The 26802-nt window shown below is 45.8% G+C and overlaps 1 protein-coding gene and 1 long non-coding RNA gene across 20 annotated transcripts in view; one reads left to right on the forward strand and one right to left on the reverse strand.

Annotated features, from left to right (window-relative positions):
• The window catches only part of BRPF3 (bromodomain and PHD finger containing 3), a 103131-nt gene that overhangs the window by 57971 nt on the left and 18358 nt on the right, over window positions 1-26802 (reverse strand). For 18 of the 19 annotated variants that reach the window (XM_089918825.1, XM_089918819.1, XM_089918836.1 and 15 more), the window contains exons 9-12: window positions 24724-24821; window positions 21804-21901; window positions 17593-17747; window positions 12177-12235 (exon numbers count right to left, since the gene is read on the reverse strand). In XM_089918825.1, the coding sequence (XP_089774951.1) occupies window positions 12177-12235; window positions 17593-17747; window positions 21804-21901; window positions 24724-24821 (410 nt within the window). Of the gene's footprint in view, window positions 1-12176; window positions 12236-13935; window positions 16273-17592; window positions 17748-21803; window positions 21902-24723; window positions 24822-26802 lie in introns of those variants that run through there. The other variant, XM_022581743.3, reaches the window with a different exon arrangement.
• Window positions 1-26802, forward strand: part of LOC149748209 (uncharacterized) — a 48466-nt gene that overhangs the window by 17128 nt on the left and 4536 nt on the right. Inside the window, exon 3 of the long non-coding RNA XR_016394646.1 lies at window positions 7512-26653. This is a non-coding gene — a long non-coding RNA (uncharacterized LOC149748209). The remainder of the gene's footprint in view (window positions 1-7511; window positions 26654-26802) is intronic.

The raw sequence follows: 26802 nt of genomic DNA on the forward strand, positions 1-26802 counted from the left end.
GGGTAAGCCGCACGAACAGTTACCAAATCCAACAAATATTTATTGAGTGTTGGCTATATGCAAAGAGACGTGCTAGAGATGTATTGGTAAGAAAAACAAAGTATCTGTTCTGAAAGCTTTTACAGTCTAGAAGCAATAGTCTACCCCTTCCTTTATGTGCTCAGGCTAACATTTGAGACTTCAATTGTACCACCACTTACATTTTCATTGCATTAAAAAAAAAAAAGCTTGGCTGTCTTCCTGAATAGGCTGTAAAACCTCAAAGATGTCTTATCCCTTCTTGTAAACCTCATACCTAGAATTGTGCCTAGAACTAGTAGAAACTTAATGTTCGTTGAATGATGTATGAGATAGGATGGGCTCAGCTACGGAACAGGAAGCCCAGATGACAGTGGCTTAAACAAACAGGGTTTGTATTTTAATATTTAGTGAGAAGTCTAACAGCCAGCAGCTGCTGGGGCTGATTTCTCTGTTCAACAATGTCATCCAGGACCCAGACTCTTTCCAGCCTTACACTTTGATACACTTGGCTTGTTGGCTTTTCCTCCCTGTGATTGTGCTTCATGATCATAAGACTGCTGCCACTGCTCCACGTAATATATTTTTAAGGCAGAAAAAAAACAGAAGGGGCAGAAGCGGGGGGCTGTCCACTGGTAACTGTCCCTTATAGCAGGGAACAGAAACTTTCCTAGAAGACACCCAGTAGCTTATGTCTCATGGCCAAAACATGGATCACATGGCCACCTCAAGCTTCGAGCAAGGCTGGGAAAGAGAATATCGGGATTTCCAGTCTCTGTGGTTGGAGATGGCCAAGAAGGGGCTGCGGATGGTTTGGGCAGCCAACCAAAAGTTTCACCACAAATGAAGAATATGTACTCAATAAGTACTTATTGGTGGAAGCTTAGATTTTTATGATCTGGTTCTTTATTGATTTTTAATAACATATAAAGAACCCTCATCACTGCTGTGTCTAACCAGTATTGAATGCATCTTCTGTTCGTGCTGGGAACTATGGAATTTTCTCGTTCAGTCTTTGCAGCCCCGTGACAGGTATGATCAATCTATTTTACATATGAAGAAACTGAATCCCAGAGCAGTTAAGCAGCTTGTTCAACATGCTCACTTACCAGCTAGTAAATGATGACACAGGGGTTTGAATTCCAGTGTCTTGAGTCCAGAGCCCATGATCCTATCCTAGAACTTGAGGTCTAGAGGTGAACAGAGAGCTCATCAGACACAAGCCCTTTATTTCATAGTGCTGAAGCCCAGGATGGGAGGTAACCTGCTCAAGGTCACACAGCAAGCCCAAGCCAGAGCCAGGCCCAGGACCCAGGAGTCCTGACCCCCAGGCCACGGTTCTATCACTCTGGGCTGGCTCTCTTTAGAAACCTCACGTTAGTTCACTGATCTTTAAAAAGACAAAAATGCCAAATGGGATCCTGTGGACAATTCAGTTTTTTAAAAAAATGTATTTGACCTAAGTTTTGGCAAATTAGAACAAGTTGTTTCCTTTTTTGGAGTCGAAACTTAGCGATTAGCTGGTTCAAACTCTTCTACCCATCTCAGTGGAAAGTCTAGTCTGTACAAAATTTTTCAGTTCTCAAGTGATAAAGAGGAAGGAAAGAATGCAATGATCAGAGCCTCAGCTGGGGCTTAACCAAGATTACTTTGAATTCCAAGCTCATGACCCAGAAATGCCTTATTTGTGGTGTTTAAACACATCCTATGTAACACTGCCTTGGGAATCCTCTTGATAGAGTAAAATGTGTACGTTTTGAATCCCACTTCTACCACCAGCTAGCTGCGGGAACACATGACCTAGGCCCACTGTGAGAATTGCGTGGAGCTAATGTACAGACAGCATCTGGCACAAAATGGGACAAACCAAGTGTCATTTCCCCTTCCCCTGTCCTCTGGCACTTCCCCTTCAGACTTGGGGCTGAAACATCTCTAGCACACAATTTAACAAGGAGTGCCTGCCTTCCCACACTGCTTTCTGTTTCAGAGGGTCAGAGTCCCTTTTGTTGACAGGACTCAAACCTTTCGGGGGAAAAAATCTGCTTAAATTGAAAAGTCATTTTTGTGTTGCATTTACGACCCTAGAGCATCAAGGTTATAAGCATAGGCTCTTGAATCACACAGAGGCTCCGTCACTTCCTGTGTGTGTAGTTGTGTAACCTCCTTGTGTCTCCGTTTCCTTCTCCACACAATGGAGGTAATAACAGTACCAACCTCAGGGGGCTGCCGTGGGGATTAGATGAGGGAATGTGTGTCACTCTGTAAGCATGTCATACAGGTTTGCCGGAGCCTTGTTGGATCCTTCAATCTAAGATAGGCTGGGACCTAGGACCTGCTACCAGAGCGACACAGTACAAAGAAACTATAAGGGACTAAAAATAACTATATACATGCACAGTTGGGGCAATTATGAAGAATAAGACATAAAAAGGCCATAAACTTACTGCTATTTCTGAGGTGCTAGGAGAAAAACAGGGTGAGCCCTGTGCATGACTCCTGCATACAGCCCCACCGAGGGGGTGGGCAGACCACCTAAGCTACCCCTCTGGCCCGACCTACCAATCCGCCCCTACCATCACCCCATGTAAGGGACCAGCCCACCCTCCTAGGAGAGTGAGCAAGGGAACCCATTATTTGTTTTTGCTCCCAATAAAGCCTTGCCTGAATTCCTCGTCTGGCCTCTTATCAATTTCTATGGATTAAAGAGTCCAAGGACCCGAACTGGTAACAAATCTCTTCCACAGTGTTTTTCAAGAGTGTTCAGTGTGGGTTAGACAAAATATTTTCTCTCCTTCTTTTAAGGATAAGGACAATTGGGCAAATGAAAGCACAGCAGGGCAGCATAGCAGACAGTTGGAGAGAACTCAGGACTGCAGGCAGGATACTGGGTTCAAGTCCTGGCTCTGCCACCAGTGCCCATGTTTCCTTCTATTCTCTGGGCTTCAATTCTCTGCTAATCACGGCTATTCAAATGTCTTCTTGGAAGCCTTAAGTGACCAAGACTAGCAGGAAACAACAATTTGGTAAAGGTTTAGAATTCTGTAATTTGGGCTCGAGAATGAAGAACTCTTTCAAGATCTTCTCCCAGAACAGGAAGAGTCAGTTAGGAAGGAACAACAGCATTTTCCTTGGGCAAACTTGAGGAGTCCCCTGCTTGTCCTCCTCACCCTTCTCCCCCTCCTCTGTTCCTCCTTGGACACAATGTGACTTCCATCCTCCACTTTGCCCCCAGATACCACCATAAACAAGTTCTCAGATCCTTTTCCACCATCTGAAAGAAATGCACTCAGCAAACATGCACATTTACCTTGTCAGCCCCAAAAGGGCAGGGACTGTGCCTCAGTCCACTGCTCTGTGTATGGACTGAGACACAGAGCAGTGGACTGAGGCACGGTCCCTGCCCTCCTGGGACTGACGTACTATAGGGGCAGACAGAGGCAAGCAAAGTAAACAAGTAAAATATACAGTGGAGCAGGTGGAGCCGGCCGAGAGCTGGATTTAACCGGGCTGGAGTTTTGCCAAGTGAGTACAATCTAGAAAGCTTGAGGTACGGGAGGGGAGGCTGTAGACAAGAGAAGAGTTGTAATCACTAAGATGGAGTTGAGGCAGGGAAAGGAGGGGAGAAGGGATTTGAAGGGGACAGTGAAAGGCAGTGAGATCAGTGGACTATGGGGCCAATGGGAGTAAAGGCTTGAAGAGAAGAACTAGAAAGAGCTTTGAACATGGGATCTTCAGAGGGCCTAGGGCTTGAGTGTGGGGCTGAGTAGTGAGCCAGGGAAGATAAGATCACTGGGGGAGAGGAGGCCATGGAGCAGGGAGGCCAAAGCATCAGTGGATCGGGCAAATGGATGGTGAAAGCACTGAGCGTAGTGGCAGGATGAGTGGGACAGAAGACAGTGAGGTGGGAGTGAAACTGTGTGGGACACTTTAGGACCTCTCGGGTGTACAAGCCACCCCTCCCATGTTCCCCATCTCTTGAGGTAAAAGGCTTTGCTTCAGGCCCCCCCTCAGTTTCAAAAGTCTGGCTCAAGAGTTAAAGATTAGGAAATTCGAACACACAGAAACAAAGAATAGCTGTTGGGCTAGGAAACATAACAATTTAGACTATAAATCAGTTACATAGCAGAGTCACTGAATTCCCAGTTCCCTGAAAGATATAGATAACGAGGTCTGACACACATTCCTAAACTGTTTTTACACAAACCAGACTTCTCCCGCTTCCAACCAGGAAAACAGCTGTCCACAAGCACATAGACCCCCAGGCCGGTTGGGACCAGAAGGTTGATGATGTTGATTCCCAAAACCTCACCCTGTTACCTCACTACCAACCAGCCAGAAGAATGCAACCCACAGTACTAATATTGCCTTTTAAAACCCTTCCCTGAAAGCCACTGGGGAGTTTGGGTCTTTTGAGCATGAGCTGCCCGCTCTCCTTGCTCAGTGCCTTCAATAAACACTGTACTTTTCTTCACCACAACCTGGGGTCAGTAGATTGGCTTTGCTGTGTGTCAGGCAAACGGATCCAAATCCAGTTTCTGTAACAGGAGATAGGACCTTCAGATAATTTGTAAATAGTGACAGTGGTGAGAGGAGGAGTTTGTAAAGTCATATTTAATAGTGTGATTTAATGTTACATTTGAGTAAAACCTCTTCTGTTTTATTGTAAGAACTATAGAGAAGGAGAAAGCTGTTCATGGCATGAAAAGCAGGACTGAGCATTAAAAAGTTGACAAAGACCTGGGAGTACCTCATTTCATGAAGGATCAAAGCTGTCAGCCTAAGGGATATAGCTCTACTTGTGCAATCATAAGCAGCCCTAAACTGGTGGGAAGGTATTTAGATTTTTATGGGTGAAGGACCTTCCTTTTTTGCTTGTTATTTTATTTTATTTTGTAAAATGAGCACGTTATTTATTTTTTAAAAAATTTTTTGGGGGGGCCATGCCGCACAGCTTGTGGGATCTTAGTTCCCCAACCAGGGATCGAACCCACGCCCTCGGCAATGAAAGCGTGAAGTCCTAACCACTGGACCACCAGGGAATTCCCCCAAGGACCTTCCTGTCATCCCTAAAATACCAAGCAGAGAGCCACCATTTCAACAGAGGCTTGAAATAATATTATAATGATAATTCATTAGTGTCATATACTAAAAGCCATTGATTGAGAGCCAGTGGTATAGAGAAGTTAAGAAAGTGGACTCTGCTTGGGTTTAAATCCCGGCTCTGCTACTTACCACTCATTTAACCTCATCTGTATGAGGGGGATAATAATGTCTCAGCTTCTGAAAAGTAAATGAGCTGAGAGGTTGCCTGGAGCGTGTGAGGACTCAAAAAATGTTGGTTAGATATTCTGATCTTTCTAATCTTTGTTGGCAAATAAACAAGAAAATAAGGCTTTGAAGGCCCTGGCCATTAGTTCTGTGTAGGGAAAAACAGCCAGAGAGTAAGGCTGAGACAAGGGTCCTACCTCAGCTAATTGCATTTCAACAGCCCCTGGGAGGCAGTGTGGCCCAGGGGTAGTGAATCTGTGCTGGGAGTCAGAAGCCCTGGGTTTCCGTTCCTCCTCAGCCTGAGGCCAAGATCAAGTATGGCCAAGGGCAAGACAGGGTGTCTCTGACCCTCAGCTTACCCACCTGTAAAGTGGGGATGATCATTCTGCCAGGCCCACACACAAGGTCGTTTTGAGGACCAAATGAGGAAATGTTCCATGAAGGTTAATGGTAACTCAGTTCACCTGTGTTGAGTGCCCACCTACTGTGTGCTGAGCACAGGAGAATGAAATTAGGCCTGCTCTCTCCCTAAACAAGTGCCCAGAAGACAGGACATGTACCCAGACAGCCAGAGTCTATGGGAGAAAGTGCTAAGGGAGTCTGATTACGGAAGGAAGAAGTATCTTTATGGTTGAGTCTTATGAGCAGATTCAGGGAGGATGTACTGAATGGTGCCCAGTGCACTCAGCAGCTCCCCTTCTAGAGCCTCATCCAGCAGATGTACCTGCTCACACCAGACGACCTGAGGTCAAGGCTGTTCACTGTAGCAGGCTTTATAGCTGCATAAGTTCAGAGCCCCCTAAAACACCCGCCAAAGAGAGAATATGTGGGCTCTATAGCAGAATAAGGAAAAGTTCTTTGTGAACCGACATGTCAATTTGGGCTTCCTTCCCCTTCCTCTGGATGCTCTCAGACCCTGAACTTGCGTCTACCATAGTCATTTTCATGGGCTCCTTGAATTAGGAGTGTCCTTGATAACAAGGAAAGCTATGACCTGCAAGTGCATGAACATAGGCCCCACTGGGCCCCAAGCCCCAGAGAAGGGTTACTGTCCTCTTTCTATAAAGAAAATGAGGCCCAGGTTTGCCAGGGCAGCACAGCCAATAGATACTGGGCTGGGATTTGTCCTACGGCTGACTTCCTGGTTGTTTTATGTATCTGTTGCTCCGCCCCCTTTGAGACTATTCATTCTGTAAGGGCTGCGGTCAGTTTTCTTATCCTCTCCTTCAGGGCCAGGCAAAGTCCACCCCCTTAGGAAATATTAATTCTTGAGATGGGGATGGTCCTAAGAAGGAGATGCCGGGGTAGGACCATCCCTAAGGAATCTGTGTGTGTGTGGTGGTGGTGGGGGTGGAGTGTAGGGGTGAACAAGTTGGTTCTGGGTTGGTTCAGAGGGAAGGGGGGAAGATGAGCATTACCATCTGAGAGAAAAGGTGTGGTGGTGAAACAAGACAGGACAGATACAGTTCCCATCTTGGGAACTTGCGGAATTAAGGGAATTTGCTGGAAGCGGACAGGTGGTGGGCCAGAGGGGAGCAAAAACCATCTTCCATTTTCATCTAAACGTCTCAGAAGGTCCCTATGTAAGAAACCTACATATAGACTCCCTCAGGTACAGACACACTTTACCATCTCTATACAAAGCTATTCATTGCAGAATTGACTGTAAAACAATGGAGCCAACTCAATGTCTATCAATAAGGAACTGGTTAAATAGTCAGATTTCCATATGATGGACACTTTCCAGTCCAAGAAAGGAGGAGGAAGTCCTTACCGCTCTGATATAGGACAATTGCCAAAATATATTTTAAGTAAAAAAATTCTAAGTGCATAATCAGGGAAATAAAAAATTTAAACCACAATGAGTCATGATCCCACATGTATCAGCCTGTAACATTTTAAAAACTGGTAATTCCAAGCATCGGTGAGGGCGTGAAGCAAAGGAAACTCTCAAAGAGCTGGCAAGTATGTGAACTGACACAACCACTCTGGGAAACAGCTCGCCCTTATCAATAATGTGTGTTCCCTAGGCCCCTGCAAATGCCCCACGGAAATCCTTACCCCAACCAACCCCCCAAACATACATACACACCAGGAGAAACAATTAAGAACATTCACACAAGCACTGATCCTAGCAGCAAAAAATTGGAAGCAACCCAAATGTCCTTAAATAGTGCAATGAAAACTTAATTGTGGTGTCTTCATACGATGGAATTCCATACCAGAGTGAAAAGGATTGGCATCACTCAACTGAACCTCAAGACCCTTAATCTAATCGTGGCTGGGATACAAGCAAGCTGTAGAAGACTGCAGGCAGTACACTTCCTTCTCTTCAAAATCCAAAAAGGTGAGACACTACCCCATACATATTGTATGGCGACATGAACATATGGCAGGACTATAAAGGAAAAAAGGGCATGATAAGCATCACATTTAGGACAGTATTTAGGGGAAGAAAAGGTGAGGCTGGGAAGGGCCACAAAGAGGATTTTAAAGGCCCTGTTTCTTTGTCTAGGAGAGGTGGTAGGTACCAGGTGGCTTATTGTATCATGGGTTTTTTTTTTAATAGATATATATTGTATAACTACTATTTTTATAACTAATCAATATTTAATAAAAACAATTTTAAAAAATGAGGGCTAGACCAATGTGAACAGTGTGCTACCATTTGTATAAAAAAAGGGACACATACACCCATAGACACACATGTGTGCATGTGTACACATACGCTGATATTAAACTACCTCTGGAAAGTTACATATGCAACTGGAAAAATCAGTTGCCTCTGGGAGGGGAACTAGGAGGCTGGGGACAAGGAGGGAGACTTTCCTGAATATTTAAATTTTCTAAATCACTTAAATCAATTGGAGTTAAAAATAATAAAGAATAATAAAATTTGAAGAGAGACTGAGAGAGGGAGACACAGAGGGGAGGGAGAAAGGGAAGGGAGGGTGTGAGGAAGGGAGGAGGGAGGGACAGGGGCAGGAGGAGGGGGAATGGCGGGGCTCTGGCCGCCAAAACCTTCCAAAACATTGGGAGTGTGTCCAAAATCATAAGTGGACCCAGAAGCCCCACTGGACAGCCCAGGGAAGCCTGTGTCCTCAGCCCACAGCTTGGCCTAGACCCCAACACGTTCTTGCACCTAAGGACAGGGCTGGCTTCACACGATTGCCCACATCAATTCGGGCTCTGCAATCTTTTGTTTCCAGAGGTTTGTTCCCAAACAAGACTCCCTCTCTGGGTCTCTTCCCCTGACCCTGTGGTCTTATCTCAGACCTTCGCCCACCTGTGATCTGAACAATTCCTCTGAAGTCGATTTAGTGAGCTGTCATCCTTGATGGCTCTGAAATGTGTGTCTGTGTCACCAAGGTCAGCCAAAAGCAAATAGGCCCTTTTCATCCCCTCTTTAATCCTCCCCTCAAGGACCCGGTGTCCTTTGCTCTACTGCCTCATCAAGACCTGCTCGCACATTCTTTATCACGCTGGGATAACAATAATTCAAAGGAAACCAGGGCCAAAGGCATGTCCCCAAGGATCATGGCCTTGAGAGGTAAAGGCATGAAGTGCTAATGGAATTTCAGATACCAGCCAGTGGGCGAGGAAGGATTTGGACACAATGTGCAGGGGGTGCCTTCTGCCCTGCTTGTACCCAGGATGCCAGAGGAGTGAAGTATTGGCAGTGTGGGTCTGTATGAGAAAGGAAGCCCCTGAAGCTGGGCTCAGTCCCCCAGAGTCCAATGGCCAGGGGTGAGGAGGAGGGGGCCAGGGAGGATTGTGTTACTCTGAACTAAGAAGTTCCTTATTCCCCAAAGAGCCAAAGCAGGATCTGGGTGGCACCATAGTACAGAGGTAGGTGCTAAGAGAAGGCTGAGCCACACAGGACAGGATCAGTTCTCCCACCTCACCCATCCCCTCAATGGGGGGTTCCCTAGTTGAAAACACCTTGGCAGTTCATAACTCTCCCTTGGGAGCAAGGTAGTGTTGTACAGGAAGAAAGAAGCCTTGCTGTATGATGGCTCTTAGCGGAAGTCGTTCAACAAGCAGGTCTAGAGCAAACGTCATGGGCTGACAATACTAAGTGCTGGCAAGGATGTGGAACACCTGGACTGCCGTACACGGCTACAAGAGTGTAAATCATCCAACCAATGGAAAACTGTTTGGTAGAACTACTAAAGCTAAACACACACCCAACCAGTGACCTAGCAATTCCACTCCTGGGGATTTTCTGAAGAGAAATGAGCATTGTGTCCACCAAATGACATGTACAAGAATGTTCATAGCAGTGCTACTATGGCAGCTCAACATGGAAACAACCTAATGTCCACCAGCAGGAGAATAAACACACTATGGTATATTTGTACAATAGAATACTACTCAAAACAAGCTACAGCTACGTGCATAACAGGAATGGAGCCCAGAGACATGATATTGAATGAGAGAAGCCAGACAAAAACGTACACACACTGTCTGATTCCGTTCATATGAAGTTCAAGAACAGGCAACATGGATCTATGGTCATAGAATCCTGGATAGTAGTTACCCTTGGGGGATGGGGGGAGTAGATATTGACTAGGATGGAACATGAGGAACTTTCTGGGGCACCGGAAATGTTCTGTATTTTGATCTGGGTGGTGGTTTCATGGATGGTTACAAATGTAAAAATTCACAGAGATTCAAGGTTGTGTATCTTAATTACTGTATGTAAAGTTGTATCAAAAACAACAAAATTTGTTTCTTGGTCTAAAGCTCTGTTGCTCTGGCCCCCTGACGGGCCTACTCAGCAGCTGGTTTTGCACTCAAAGGAGTGTTGTGTCCACCTTGGAATGACCTTTCATGCCAGGTGCTGGTGCTGTACCAGAGGGCAGAGAGCAAGAATTTCTCAAGCTGAAGAAGAATGTATATGGCCTTTTGGGGGCCATCTCGCTCACAGGCGTTTGAACATGGGGTGGAATTTGGTCCAAGACTTATTTCCATGGAAATGTACCCCCAATAGCAAAAGTTCTTAGGATGGAGAACTATAGCTCTTATTCAATTTCAACTGTTAGAGTCTACCAATATCTTAGCAAAATGACGGGAACAAGCAAACAATAACAGGCAATGGTTGGCACAGGCCAGTTCATGATACTTAGCAAGTGAGAAAAAGTTAAACTTGGGCAGAAGAGCTGTTGGGCCTTGTGTTCCAGTCATGCTGAGAACTTCTGCAGTGACTGCAGACAGCTATCAGCTGATTTCCCAGCAACCCAGTACAAGAAACTAAAATACATGCATGCTCTACAAAATGAGACAGTGAGGAATTACATTAAAATGGTGGAAATGGTTATTTCTAAGTGGTTAAAATAGTCTTACTTTCTCCTTTGCACTTAAAAAATTTTCTTTTCCCAAATTAGATAGCAAATAACAAATTTTATATTCTTTTGTGACCAGCTCAGATAAAATCCTTCGGCAGTCTTCTGGACTGTGAAGCTGGGGTGGGTGGGGAGGCCCTCCTCTGGACCCCTATGCATCCTGCACTCTTGCCCACCAGGAACCATCAACATTTCATCCCCCCAACTATCTTTACGGCCACAAAAGAGGCCAATACAAAGCAGAAGGAAAGAGGAAGGAACTCAGACACTGCTTCAGAAATGAGGGGAGTTAGACTGAAACCCTCCACTTCCAACCAGCCTTACAGGTGCCAAGCAAAGGACACACAGTGTTCTTTGAAATAACAACACAACAACCCTTCTGAAGTTTGGGAACAATTAGCTTTTTCTACTCCATGTAGCCTGTGAGTCCTAGCCCTCTTAAGAATATTAAAATTGTAGAGAATACTAACATATATGTAATTATATTGCAATATATATAATATAGCATGCAAAATATAAGTAAATACAAATACATCTTTATCTTTTTCTTTCCACCCTTTAAGGGAAAGGACAAGCAGAATGGAACCCCCAAGTGCCAAGGTCAAGTCAGAGTTCCCCTCCAGCTCTGGCTCAGACACACACCTCCCTGGCCCCTCTTCTCCACCACACAGTCAGGCAGAAACTTCTTTCCCATCTTTTGAAGAAACTATTTTCCTCCTTCAAAGACCTCCCTCCTTTCTTCCTGGTAAAGGCCAGACTGTCTGCAGTTGGCAGGACCAGATGTTCACACTCCTTGCCCTACAGATACCGTGGAGAGCCTGCAGAGCCAGGGGCAGACAAGGCTCCCATACTCAATCTCCCTTCAGCACCTGTCCCAGAGCCTAGCAATCCTACCATTCACCCCCTCTTCTCTCAAAGCTCACAGCCTGGCCAGGTCAGAAGAGTCTATCTGAAAAGCAAATTCACACTCAAGTGTTAATAGCAACTATTACACTAATGAAAGTGGCCAAGCTGACCAGGGTTTTGGCAAATGCTTTTAATGATATTTTTTAACTTGCTAGGAAAGTGAGATTTTCTTTCCTGGTTAGAGTGCCTCCACGTGCTCCAGTATCATATTTCAGACTTGAGGCCATGAATTTTAATAACAGCAGTGATAAAATTAATTAAGGAAACGTCTACTCACTTCTAGGGCTCTGAATATGTGGGTATGGAGAGAGTAGAAAGTGCTGGGTTCTGGATTCTGATCCAGCACTGCCTCTTCCTGCTCTGTGACGCTGAGCACACCTGACCTGCCACTCTGTGTGAAATGAATTGGTGGGGGGTGGGTTGGTGGCTAGATGATCCTTAGGGTTTGACATTGTGTCAGGCCCTCCCTGAGAACCAGATATCTCTGAAGGCGCTGTCTCCATCCTCTGTCCCCCAGCCCCATCCTCTAAACATAAGGGGCTTTCCTCAGCACTGCCCTTGCCCCTCCCTCCCCTTGGCCATTCTCCTAACTACACTGATGGGCTTCAGTGGCTCCACATTTCTGTCATCTGCTCCTACCTTCCTCTGGAACTCCAGGTCCAGTTCCATCTGCTTGCTGGGGGGTTTTCTCAGATGTCCTGTAGGCAACATAAACTGATCAGGAACTAAACTCTTCCTCCATCCTCACCCGCAAACCCACTGCTGGTCCCTCCAGCCACACAGTGACCCTGCCATAACACTCCTTTTCGACTCTGATGTCTAATTAGTTGCCAAGCTGCAATCAAGGTTCTTCCCTATTCAAATCCTTCAATAGATGCTGCCACCTACCATGTACTAATGCCTCACCCTGGCTTTGGGGTCCTCTATTAAATCAGTCTGAGAGAGGCTCAGAGAGGCCCAGTACCATGCTTGAGGTCACACAGCAAGTGAGTGACAGGGCTGTTAATCCCAACACACTGCCTCACTCCCTAAATTGTTTCCAGTCAAAGGGGATGGCAGTTGGTCACTGGAGTTGGAATACACACCATACCTCCCAGAGGCTGCCCTTTGTTTAAGCTGCTTCATCTATTTACAATGACTTTATCCTTCTCTACTAAAATCCTACTCATCTGGTCATTTTTCCTTTATTTGCAAAATGTTCTACAGGGTGAGCTTGTAATTTCGCTCTAAATTGCTTTTGTAATTCAAAATATAAATTCATATATAGGTATTTTTAACCCCACTTGAATTAATTGCTTCATTCTTCTGGAAGCTTTTTCAGAGTTGTCTGCAATGTGTCTTATAAATCAGGTTGTTAGCTTCGTGGGATTAGGAGTGTGTAGCTTTGCACTCTAACACATAATATAAGGACTATCAGTACATTAGAGATACTTTGTTAATGTTATACCAGATTGACAGCCTTTACACTTCAGTGACTTCAATAAGGATTTCAAAGGCCCTGTGGAGGAGGTGATCAGGAGACTCCTGTGTCCTCCAGCCACACACTGAAATACATAACTCCCAGTCAAGCACAGGAGCCAGGCAGAACCAGAGAGAATGGGTCAAGGAAAAGCTATCCTAGGCCCAACAAACAGTTTGTCTCAGGGAATACTCCTGCTTCTGCTCAAGATATCCCTTTCCAGAAATGTTGGAGCCAGAGCCACAGAGAGGGGAGGGAGGTACAGAACAGGCCAGCATAGCCTTGAAATGCTATGGAGCCCACAAAAAAAGCCTTGGCCAGATCGTCGTCCCGCAATTCTGCCACCATTTCTTGGCTGGCTGACCTTGGCCAAGTTTTTTAATCTTGCTGGTCTGTTTCCACATCTGCAAAATGAAGACCAGGTAAGTTAAAGGCTCACTTCCAGCTCTAAAAGGAGTCAGGCTCATGTTCTGACTCTCTGTGTGTCCCGGCTCCCTCCCTCTCTATAGAATGGGGACGGCAATAATGTCAAATGAGGTGGCAGCAGCCTACACACTCCAATTCTGCAAGCTTGGTGAACAGGTGCCCGAGATGTCCAAAGGGCCACTTCTCCCACTGAACAAGGAGCAGATGCTCCTAAAGGAATGGGGCTACAGAGCAGCCAAGGCGTGGGAAGTAGGCTGGACCTTCCACAACTCCCAAAAGGCAGTGCTGTTGGGGAGGAAAACGTCAGAAATCATTCTTGCACCCCTCCCAGGGGTCCAAGAGACAGACGGGCAGGCAGACAGACAGAGAGACAGAGCCCTGTCCAGCTGGGAGTCTGCAACAGCTAGACAACCCCATTCTTAATAGGCCCTGGTGTCTTGAAGAGGGGGAGGGCTGCAGAGATTAGGAGGAGAAGGGCAGGCCCCACTGACGACATCAAACACACACAGCAACTGCTGCCCATTAGAACATTTATTTCTCAGAGAGAAAATAAGTTTAAGACAGTCATATTACAGTAGGTAAAATTAACTTTTGTATTCTTTACAAGCATAGATTTTTCTCTGTTTATTACCTCTCTTATACCATCTGTTATAAACAATTCTAGAAAGCAAATAAAGTCACTTTCTACAATAAATAGAGCATCGTGTGCTTCACAGCAGACGCGACTGAGACACATAGGCCCCATGCCACAGCAGGATCTGAGCCGTTTCCCGTTCTAAAAGAGCAGTTTTAAAAATGAGACTCAGAGAGAGACTGAAAGATTCAAAGAGACTGAAAAAAAAAAAAAGGGAGAAAGAGACTAAGAAAGTATTGGGGGGAAGAGACAGACACAGAAAGAGAGAGAGAGAAAGCCCCGAGATCTTACAACACAGGTTGAGACGAAGGTCACATAGTCCACAGCTGACCGACTACCTGGGGAGGGGGGACGCATTGGCTCCTTTAAATAAACCACACTGTGTGCATTTAAAATACTCAGCCACACAATGGAGGACTCCAGTAATGGAAACTATAGGCCTGAATAATTTAGAACAGTATTTTACAATTATATACACTATGTCCTTCCCTAGCCATAGGCTGTATTGTAGTTTTATTATTGTACAAAATCCAAAACCCCATCCTTTATGTTATAGAGAGTTTTGTTGGTTCCCTTTTAAACTCTGGCTCATGTCCCAAACATATAAGAAGTCGTGGCGGTTGGTTGGTTGTATTTTTAAAAAGTGTGTAAAAATGGCAGTGATCTCCCCAGTGACTTTGTTTTGTCCAAAACTCCCCTATGAAAAATTTAAAACAATTAAAAAGAACGTCAGGTTAAAAATCAACATGGCAATCAGTGGCCTGCAACCTGGCCCTGCAACTTTGGTGCTTAAGAGGTGAAAAGAAACATCCAGAGAACAGGCATCGAAGCCTCTGAAAGTTGTGTTGGTTTGTCAGTCAGCATTCCCGTTTCACAGTTTTTTTTCCCTTCTGTTTTTGAGAAGGTAAAGGTGGAGAGGGGGTTGAAGGAAAAGAGGGAAAGGGACAGGGGGTTTGAAATAAAAGACTGTGTTCCCTGGAGTTCAGAGCAGCAGAGGCTAGGCAGGGCAGAGCGCAGGACAGGAAGATGCTGGACTGCAGGCCCCACGCCATCCCTAGTGGTAGAGAGAGAGGCTAGAGGCTGCAGGTGCAGAAAAGGAAAAGCCCACGAGGAGACGCTAGGAGGAGTGAAAGGGCAGACCCAGCCAAAGGGCACAGCTTCACCCAACAACCCTCGGAATCCACGTGGACAGATGGACACTGGCACAAGCAGCCTGGTCTGCTGACAGGAGCCCGTCCAGCCTGAGCCCACCTCTCTGCAAGACAGAAGAGGGCTGGAGGGACCCTGCCTCAATCTAAGCAGGCAAGTTCTCACAGGCTGGCCTCAGCTGTTTGTCTGTAGCACATGTAAGGGGGTGGGGAGGTGTGCTGGTGAAGGGGTCACCCAAGTGGTAGGCTAGCAGCTGGCCTCAAAGGGAATGAGCCATAAAAAGAAAAAGATCAGTTTGGTGATGGTTTCTGTCAGTTTGGCACAAGAGGAAGTCGGGAAAGGAACAAGGGAAAAAGAGAGACTGGGCAGAGGTACAGAAGATGGGACAGGGAAGAGGTATGAGGACGGGTGATAGAGAGAGAGGGTGAGCTCCGTGAGATTCCCCGTGGGACCCTAGTGTATCCACAGCACCTCTGGGGTCAGTGTCAGAGCCTCGCTCACCCTGAGGTGTAGTTAGTTAGGAATGAGTTGGAGGGGCCAGGCACACCCTTGAGAAAGCCCAAGACCTCTTGCTTTCTGGGGCCAGGTCTATCTCCTCGGCTGGGCCCAAGCCTCACAGCTGTTTCTATTTCTAACTGGTTCTTCAGTGGACAAGCCCCTGAGGGAGCTCAGGTGGGAGTTTTTGGCACACAGCAGGCCCACCAGGGGAACCATGCAGTTTAGTCCAAACTGGGGCCTTGTCCTTGGGGAGGATACAGCCCAGTCCCTGGCCTGCCATGGAAGGGGCAAGCTGCCAGCCGTACGTCTGGCTGGGGCAGGAAGAGGCTTCTCTGTGCCCCACAGGACGGAGGCAGGGCAGGCAGATGCAGGCCAGGCCCTGCCCTTACAGGTAGCTGGAGGTGACAAAGGAGTGGGGTCCCCGCACTCGGCTCAGATGGATCATCGCACGGTCGTAGGCCACCTGCACTGACTTGCGGATGCTGGTCTTGCGGCCTTCCAGCATCTTGAGCTTGTCCACAGTGTCTTCCACACCCAGGGGCAGGACTTTGTCCCTCGGAAGCCACTGCCTAAAATACAAGCACAGTAAGAAGGCTGGACCATGGTGGGTCCCAAAGGAGGCTCTTCTGGACCCACTTGCCCAGGACCAGCAAAGCCAGGGGGAGGGGACAGGGCAGAGGGAGGCAGACTGGGATGCCACAAGCAGGAAGCCACCAAGGGACTTATTTCGCAGCTGGGCCCAGGACACTCACTCAGCTTAAGACGGTTGCCAGAGGGAAGCCCGTGTGCCCCCAGGGAGACTAGCTGAGTCATCTGGAGGGCTCTGAGCCTCACCCTGCCTTGCGGAGTCAGGGAGCTACAGCTAGGAAGTGGAGCTGATGTCAGGAATCGATGAAATGATCTCTGGTGGGGCCTGCACCTGGTGTTTTTTAAAAGGTCCCTGAGTGAATATAACATGTGGCTAAGAGCCCAGCCTTTGGAGCCAGATCTTGGTTTGTATCCCAGTTCTGGCTATGGATTCTTGGCTTTCTGAGCCTCAGCTTCCTCATCTGTAAAATGGATTGGGAGGGGATTAATGAAGATTTAAATGAGGACCAAATGAAATCATGCATGTAAAGCAATTTGCATAAAGAAATGGAGTAAATGCTCAATAAATGATAGCTATTAGCTAGTCCTACCTCCTCACTCTACAGAAGCAGAGGTGAAAGAATCCTCCTGCTGGTGTTTGTAAGCCATGAGCAGACAAGCCCCTTGCGGTGGATCCTGCACTGCCCAGAACTCTCCGCCCAGGACTGAGACATGCTTCCCTGCAGCCGCTGGGAGTGTTGGCAGATTACAGGCTCTCAAGTGAGTCCTGCTCCAGGAATCAACCCCCATCAATGTCACCCCCTTCCCCAGGGGCAGCCAGCATTCAATGACTGGTTGACATCGGGGTACAAAGGCACAGCCCCAATCCCTGACATCTCTAATGAGCCACCCAGCTCCAGAGCTCCAAACAGGATGAGCTGAGGCCTCTGCAGCAAGTGCACTGCAGTTCAACTTTTTCCTCTGCCCAGTGCTGCGCCCCCTCACCCTCACAGCTCTTCCCAATGACTCCTAATACAAATCTCCATCTCAGAGTGCTTCACAAGGAATCTGATCTGCGATACCCCTCAGTTACTATTAACACCATTAATCAGTGTTATTAGTAACACCAGGTTACTGTTAACATGGCAAATGCAGACCAGCTGCTGGCAGGTAACCCCTCACCTTCACCTGGGTGGAGGCAGGGTGGCCGAGTCCACAGCCCCTTTGTGTACCTCTCCGGCACGTCAGCATTAGAACAGCCACCTGGTTGGGCCCCTCGGCCTGCATCCTGGTGCACCCTCCCAGCAGCAGCACCCACTCACCAGGTGCGTTTATTGTCAAAGAAGAGGACAAGGAAGAGCTTCTCTCCAGCCTCGGCCTGTTTCTGCTCTCCCAGCTTCAGCACATCCAGTGGGGGGACGGGGATGGGGACGCCATTGTGCAGAAGGCCCTCCCGGGGCATCTTGGGATCGATGATCTGGAAGCAGGAAAGGAGACAGCATTCAGCGGGGGGTGGATGGGGTGACCAGTGCACCCTGCTGTAGGACTAACCACTGAACCACCGTACACCAAAGCTATGCAGGGGATTGGCTCGGCCCACAACGCAGTGATGGAGGGGCTGACCTCTTCCAATGACCCTCAGTACCCCAAACAGAAACTCTGACTCTGTTTCCCCAGGTATTGTCCTAATCCTTTGGCCCTTTCCAATCAGACCTTCCGACAAGGGAGCTTGCTCCATCAACTGTCAGGCCCCAGAGCTGAAAGAGAAGTACTGGGAAGCCAGGGTGGGGGGTTTTCAGAAGTGAGTGGAGCATCTCTGACGTCCAGGCCAGATAGACAAACGCCTTCCTCCCAATGTCCCTTAGGGGAGAGGAATGGAGGCCATTTTTTTCCCCTGCCAATTTCCCTTTAGAACCTGTGCAATTCATTTCAAAATCTCAGGGGCTTCCTAGACACCATGGCTGTGAAGAAGGTCCTGAATCGGCCAGAGGGCCCATCCCTTTGGTTCTACCTAAACAGATCTCCTGGTTACCCACCACCTTCCTGTCTGACTATAATCCTTCCTGGTGCATAGACCAGATACAATTTTAGCACCTCCACGGTAAAATCAGAGAGAAGGCAAAAGACTGAGTGTGGAGGGTTGCTGAAGAGGGGAGAATGATGTGGTCGGAAACAAGGGCCACTGGAAGAATGAGTCCTTGAGGCTGCAGGCTCCACAAGGGCAAGGGCTCAGCAAAATGCCTGGTGGCATCAACATAACAATAATTCTCCAGCTCTGTGGAGCACTGACAAAGTTACCAAAGCTCCTAATTATTCACACATCATCTTATTTCATCCTCTCGCTGATGCTGAGAAGTCTGCTGACAAGTACTAGCTGACAGAGGAGAACGCCAAACACAGAAGGATGTAGCTGGCTGGGACTAAAACCAGGCGCCTGGACAAGGCTTGGGCCTCTGCTGCCCACTGCCTCCTACACAGCCCCTGCTTCCAGAGCAGCTGGCTGATAATCTCTGTGCACCAAGGCCAGGGAGACTTGGAAACTTACCGAGGAGGCAGCTTTCTCCAGAGATGGAGCAATCTTAATTCCTATACCCTGTCCCAGGGGGTCTCTTATAATAATAAATTGCTCTATTTACTTCTGGGTGTTTGCCAGCTTCCCTACATCCTTCTCAAGATAAGCAGCTAAAAGCAGGTCCTCTAGTTAAGAGTTTACTCTAAGGAAGAACCACCACTACCCTGCCCCCAGCTGTGTGATTTGGTAAAAACTCTAACTCCCAGCCTGTCTGTCCCTCCTGGGACTGAAGCTAAGGGTCCTAATGAGAACCACCAGACAAGCCCTCCTGAACTTCCTCGATTATCAACAGTGGGGATAGTGCCTGGCTTGGAAAGTGGGGCAGACTGTGAAAAGTGACCCCCCAAGGGCAGAAGCAAGATGGGCAAGTCTGCCTCTTAAGGGGAGCTCGCCTCCCTTTTTAAAGAAGACAGAGGCAAATGTATCCCCAAATAATAAATAATGGTCCATTCACTCAAATGTCATGCAGATGTAAAACAACATGGAAATAAAGTCTGCAATAACATTTAACACATTACATAACAAATGTGTACACACACCATTGTTACGGCTATAATATATAAACGATAAATAGAAGCAACAATACAAAATGCTTATAGATGATGTCATAATGATGCGATTTGTGTTGATTTTCTCTTTTTCCAAAGCTTCTGCAATGTAGAGACATAATTTTTACAGAAAAACAAAAAACATTTTTTTAAAGAACAAGAGCCTCAGAAATTTAAAAACCGTATAGTCACTATATGTGCAAGTACATATTTAAGTATACAGAGGAAAATGACTGGGAGAGCATAAACCAAAATAAAAACACAGGTTGTATTCAGGTGGTAGGTTTTTTCAGGCGGTGGCTGAATTTCTTTATCACAAAAGAAAATGTATGATTAAGAAGATAATTAAAAAGGAAAACAAGAGGGGCTTCCTTGGTGGCGCAGTGGTTAAGAATCCGCCTGCCAATGCAGGGGACACGGGTTCGATCCCTGGTCCGGGAAGATTCCACATGCTGTGGAGCAACTAAGCCCGTGCGCCACAACTACTGAGCCTGCGCTCTAGAGCCCGCAAGCCACAACTACTGAGCCCACATGCCACAACTACTGAAGCCCACGCGGCTAGAGCCCATGCTCCACAACAAGAGAAGCCACGACAATGAGAAGCTCGCACACCCCAACGAAGAGTAGCCCCTGCTCACCGAAACTAGAGAAAGCCCGTGCAGAGCAACGAAGACCCAACACAGCCAAAAAATAAATAAATAAATTTATTTAAAAAAAAGAGACTAGTTTTAGACTGGCTTTCTTTGTATTGTGAGATTAAAAAAAACAAAACTAAACCTGCACAGTCTTAATCAATTCTTCAGCAACTAAGCTGGGGGTCTCACTGACAGCTGGGCATGGAGCCTGTGAAGGCAGCCCCAGGTCCAACCTCCTCAGCGCTGGATCACAGTGTGGATCTCCCACCTGCCACTGCTAAGCAGGGGGTGAGGCAGGTAGCATGGGTTCCAATATGACTCCAGCAAGTCATATAACCTCTTGGAGCTACAGTTTCCTCACCTGTCCAAAAAGGATCAGAGTTCCTGCACTCTTCACCTTAAGAGGCTGCTGTCTATGAAAAGAGCCATAGACAAAAATGAGCTGGGAGAGGCTCAGAGCTCTGTGTGCACGCATAGGCTGGCAGGGCGGTTCTCAACACCCACTATAGATCATCTGGGGAGTGTTAAAAAAAATAGTCATAAAAAAAAGAAACAAAAATATTCATGCCTTGGTCTGGCTTTAGAGAGTCTAATACAGTTGTTCTGAGATGGGGCCTCAGGATCTACATTGTTTAAAAAATTCCCCCAGATGATTGTGACATGCCCCAAAGGTTAGAATCAGTATTTTCAGGGCCAGATGGATATTACCTCCCTAATATAGAAAGAGCCCTAAGACATAACAATCAGGGTGGTAAAAATTAGAATTTTTAGCTACTGCCACTATGGAAAAAATGGAAATTTTAGCTACCATTGGTGGGAGTATAAACCAGAACTAATGTTCTAAGGGGCAACTTGGCAATTTGCATCAGAATTTTACATAGATGCCCCAAGAAGGCATTCCTAAGACTTCTTCACTGTGAAGAAATAACCATGGATGTGCACAAATGTTAAGCTACAATGATGCTTACTGCTGGCTGTTTATCATAGTGAAAAATTCAAAATGATCTAAATGGCCACCTAGGGAGTGGTTAGAATAAGGTACACGCATACGACTGCAGATGATGCAGTAACGAAAGCGCTGCTGCTGAAGAATGCTTAATGGCGTAAGGCATGCACGCTCATGGTGTACTGTTAAGTGAAGGGGAGGTTAGACAGAGTACAGTCTCATATTTATGCACATTTATGCATTAAACAGAAAAAAAAAGGGCTGAGGATATACATCAAGAGGTAATCTCTGAATAGATGGCACTGTGGGTGATTTTGAACTCAGTGGCTCAGAACACAGGCTTTGACATCACACACTTTGAGCCCTGGGCTCAAATTCCAACCCTGCCACTTAATAGCTAGATGACCATGGTAGCAAATAGATCTTCAGTTTTTTCCCCTATAAAATGAGAATAACCATACCTTCCTCAGCATTTCAAGAACTTAGCATGTCAGACATTTAGTAAAACACCTAAGCATTATTAACAGCTTTTACAATTTTCTACAATGAGCACATTTTACTTTTATGAATAGATAATTTTTTTTATTTAGCAAATAAATATATGCTATTAAATCACTAAGAGCCCTAGCTTCTGTCTGCATACTTTAACCTATTTTAAGAGCCCTAAGCAGGGAGTATAGCTGGTGTGACCCACCCAGGCTGGGATAAAACCTCCCTCCCTTCTGCAGCTAAAGGTACCCTGACTCTCCTGGCTTGATCCAATCAGATAAGCCCCCAAGGCAAGGCAGGGGCCAGACCACCCATGGGAGGGAGGAGGATCAGGCAGACTCACCAAGGCGGGGTAGGAGGGATAACCTCGGCACTTGGCCCACACCAGCTCCAGGGGCTCCAGGTCTCCACGGTCTTCAAAGGGCATCAGGAGGCTTCTGCCTGGGGATGGGGGAGGGGAGGAGACAGTGCCCAAGGGGGCATGGAACGGTGCCCAGGAGGCCTGCCCGGGGCCTCCATTTGACTGGGACAGCCCAGGAATGAGTCAGAAACATCCCCTCCACCCTTCCTCTTCCCTACCCTCTCCTTAGTTCTTAAGACTAGATCAGGAGACGGCAAACTTGTTCTTTAAAAGGCCAAATAGTAAGTATTTTAGGTTTTGCAGTCTCCATTGCAACTACTCAACTCTACTATTGTAGCATGAAAGCAGCCACAGACGATTGGTAAATGAACAAGCACTGCTGTATCCCCATAAAACTTTATTACTGGACACTGAAATCTGAATTTTGTGTAATTTTCACGTGTTACAAAATGTCATTCTTCACTTGATTTTCAATCATTTGAAAATGTAAAAAACATTCTTAGCTCGTGGGCCCTACAAAAACAGGCAACAGGTTACAGTTTGCTGACCTCTGAACTAGAACCCTAGGTTGATGTTCCTTGGAAAAATATAACTGCTTCATCACCAGGACACCAGGAAGAAGGACTATAATGCATCTTGGCAAAGCCACAAACTGCTCTCTGGGCCTCCCTGACTGGTGGGCCTCATGATGGAGGCTTCATGGAAAAAGATGCCTGGGATGGATATCCCAGTAAAACTATTTGCTAAATGAGTTCTTTTCTGACAGGGCCATACCTGGCTATCCAGGACACCTGGCTGCACAGCACTCAGCAGAGCCAAGCAGGTCTGCAGACTCTTTTCTTGCCAGTTTTGTCAGAACCTTACACAGGGTGTCCTGCCTGGGGCAGGCACCACATCTCTTCGGTTTACTTTGTTCTGCACCTAATGCATTAGCACACATGGATGGGTACTTCACAAATGTCTCTGAATACACAGAGGAACCTCCCTTCCCCTCCCCAGTCTATAAGCTGGCAACAGGGAGGTGACCACACTCAACTAAGGAAAAGATCCAAATTCCACAGAGTAGAAATCATGTTCCTAAGGAAACATTACCATCTACATATATAATTTTTTATAAAGTATATTCCTGATAATGAGGTCTTGTTTTCTACTAAATCAATAGCAATAACAACAAAAAGACAAAATCCATTACTGAAGAGGCAGGCTGTGGGGAAACTGGTGCAATCATATACTGCTGAGGAAATTGCAGACCAGTCTAATCCTTTCAGAATATAATTTGGCAGTAAGTCTCAAGAGTCATTAAAAAAAAAGTATGAACAATCTACTCCAGTAAATTCCTTCCCTGGGAATTTGTTCTTAGAAAAATAACTTTTAAAATGAATAAGAGGCTTTTGAACAAAAATATGGGTTCACTACCTTATGTATAATGTTAAAATTTGAAAATAACCAAATTCTAACAATGAAACAAGTAAATTATAATGCATTGATTGGAAGATAACATTGAAAAAAGCAGAATATGAAAGAGCATGTGTTTTGGATTAGCATTTTGTGAAAAACGTGCCTGAAATAAATAGAAGGCAACATAGAGAAATGAAGACAATTGTGTTAAGGTGATGGAACAGTGGAAGGTCAGTTTCCTTTTTAAATTTCCTTTGGCATCATTTTAATAATTACGTGGTTTTAAAAATAAGAATAAAATGTCACCACCAGAAGCACAAAGTACGTGCCAATCCGCTCCCAGTTCTGCACTAGATGCTGTACAAATTAACCTAGACATAAGCCCTGCCTTCTGGGCACTGACAGTCAGACAGTAATGAAACATGCAGGCATGCATTCATCAACACACATATGAAAAAGAAACTGATGCTAAGGGAAAATAAAGCAGTTGGGAAAAGGAAAGAGGGGAAGAGAAGCCCTGAAGGCTGAGTATTAGACGGAAGCTTCAAAGACAGGGCATCCAGAGTGCACACCCCCCATAGGAGGGCTGGACAGAGATGTGCTCAGAGAACACCCAGCCCTGCACCTGTTCCACCTAAGCACCACCCAGTCCTCTCCTTTGGCTCTGCCCTGTCCTTTATTCCTTCAGTCAGAGGAGATAAGATCCATGTGTTTTACTGTTTGGACCTGCTGGAGTAGAATGTCTCCATTTTACCCCAGTAGGGAGTAGAAGCATTGGATCACATGAAATTACAGGGTTATGTGTGAAATTCAGTGACACAGGATATCATATTACTCCTGTGAGGGCAGACTGGAAATATCTATCAAAATTACAAATGCATACTTCCTCCAATACAGCAATAGAGTATATCTATAGATATACACCCCAGGGATACAAAATGATCTTTGTACAGGTTGCCCACTGCAACATTGACTATGACAATTAAACAAAAACAATTTAAACGTCCATCTGCAGAGGGCCAGCTAAGTAAATGATAGCACACCTATGTAATGGGATATTAGGCAGCCAATAAAAAGCACAAAAGAATCTCCAAGATATATTATTAACTGAAAAAAGGCATGGTTTAGAGGAATGTGCATGTTAGGCTTCTCTGCTCACTCTTTTAAATATACACACAAGTTTTTGGTTTGTGTACGTATGGATTACATCTGGAAAGACACAAAAGAAACCGCTAACAATGGCTATTCTAGGGAGGGGAGAACTGGCTTTTCATTATGCACCCTTTTGTACGTTTCTGATTTTTGTCACCACGGTATGTGTTACTTATTCAAAATAAGATGAATTTAAAAAAAAGTAAAAGGAGTATGAATGACCTGGGAGGAAGGGCCATTTCCCTGACCAGTGCCCCCAGGTTCGGAGGAGCTCAGGGTCTGGCTGCAGCCCGCAGAACTGGTTCTCTGGAAGGCCTGGTCCCCCAAGATGCACCTGTACAGCACTCCTCACCTGAGCCGTTGTAGTCAGAGTCTCCATTCACACCTTCCAGGAAGGGCACTCGAGACAGGGCTGGCTTCCCTCGGCTGCGTTTGGGGGGTGTCAGACCACTGCATATAGAGCAGGGAGGAAGAGAGGAGCGAAATGAACAATTTCAATGAGTAACACATCCACTCCTGCTCTCCCATCTCTGCTAGGAGCAGAGCTGCAAAAACCCTTCAAGGAGAATGGTTCCTCACCTTCCCCTAAAACTCATATTAACCCGTGATATACTTCTGACCAGAATGTTCCCACGAGGCTTAAGGAAACATTTCATCCATGTGCAAGGACTGAACTTGGAAAGAGAGGCCTGCTCCCCTGCCCAGGGACACTGGATTTCATCCAGAGGGAAGGTCACCCAGGCACTTGTCAATCCTTCCAGAGTCTAAGCAGCCTGGCCATGAGGAGGGCCTGTCTCACATCTGCCCAGAATTCTGAACTCTCTGGTTCACATTGCTTCTCTAGAAACCAATTTATTTTTGAGGTACAAAAATCTGCCTCTTTCCCAAATTTTCTATAATGGACATGCCTTACTTCCTTAATTAGAAAAGACTTTTTAAATTGGAAAAACAATCCGCTTCTCACTTCTACTTTATGTGTGTGACGTTTCTTAGACAGAGATGGATTTTTTTAAACTACCAAGCAGACCGTTTTTTTTTAAATATGGCTACTGCAAAGAGATAAAAAATATATAGTAGACAAAGACTAGAAGGTAATAGGCAAAAATGAGAACAGTAATACAAGAATAATGGTATAACTGGAACCCACCCAGGCATCAGTATTTTTAAGTTGCTCCCAATGCAATTCTAATGTACAAGCACAGTTAGAAGCCTCTGGGCAAGAATGATGTGGCTATGGTTTTTTCCCATTCAAACTTTAAAAAATATTACTGCTATATAATTATTTCAACAAAAAAAATTGCTTAAAAGACAAGTCAACAACCTGCAGTAGAGCAAAAATGCTTAAGAAACCCCTAATGGGATACGAAGAGGCCAGGGTTAAGACTGGTTGGAGAGTAGGGTACTCCTGCGTTACTGAATCATAACTGACTTATCATGGTCTTATACAGAAAACCTGGCACAATGAGAACCTGATGAATCATAATCCTTCAGTTAGTAGTAGGTTGGGAGCTTTCTTCCTGCTAGTCAAAATTAGGACCTGTTGGGGAAAAAACAACATCCAGTTCACATTCAGAATTCAGTTCCCATGCACCCTACAAAAATCTGTCACTGGACTTAAAGAATCTGAGTCCTTATAAAAATGTAAGGTACTGGTAGTTCTATTAGGAAAGCCTCTCCAAGTTCACGTCATGGATCTGGGGAGACATCTCCAAACACAACATAGGAGGGCACAACCAAGCAGTTAAGAGAGAAACTCTGGAGCCAGACTACCTGGGTTCAGAACCTCACTCTGTGCTACTCATTCATTCTGTGACCCTGAGCAAGTTAACCTCTCTGAGGCTTGTGTTCCCCATGTGCTGCTGTGAGGATTTAATGGATTAATACACAGCAAGCACTCAGTACAGAACACACCAAGTATTCAATAAATAGCAGTTATATAGTAAATATTATTATATAAACGGTAGTAAATTTTAATGTCTCACTTGAATATTATAAAATACCAATGTTATACTATCAGATGATGAGCTCTGAGAAGCTTGAGCTCAATGAGACAGGGTGCAACACCAAAACTAGGTCCATATGTTCCTGTTTCATAGAAGAACGCACAAGTGACTCGATCATGGCCTGCATTTCAGCCCTCTCTCTAAGTTACCCAGCTCTAAGCAGACAGCCCAATCTATAATTATTTTGCTTACTGGCTTAACATTTATCTCTCCCTTCTAGATGATAAGCTCCTTGAGAACAGACACCTTATCAGGGCTTAGAACAGTGCCTGGCTCACGGTAAGTGCTTAATTAATAATTGAATGAGTGACCCAAAGAAGAGGGTGCAGCTCCAAACTGCTCAGAAAATCATTAGAAAAGATAAACCCAGGGACAGGATGGGAAAGGGATGGGATTAGTGACCAGAAATTCTTTCAAGGTTCTTTATT

The sequence above is a fragment of the Delphinapterus leucas genome, chromosome 10 (genome assembly GCF_059928025.1).
Source record: "Delphinapterus leucas isolate spDelLeu-1000000601 "Yukka" chromosome 10, BTC_Dleu_Yukka2, whole genome shotgun sequence".
Lineage (NCBI taxonomy): Eukaryota > Metazoa > Chordata > Mammalia > Artiodactyla > Monodontidae > Delphinapterus > Delphinapterus leucas.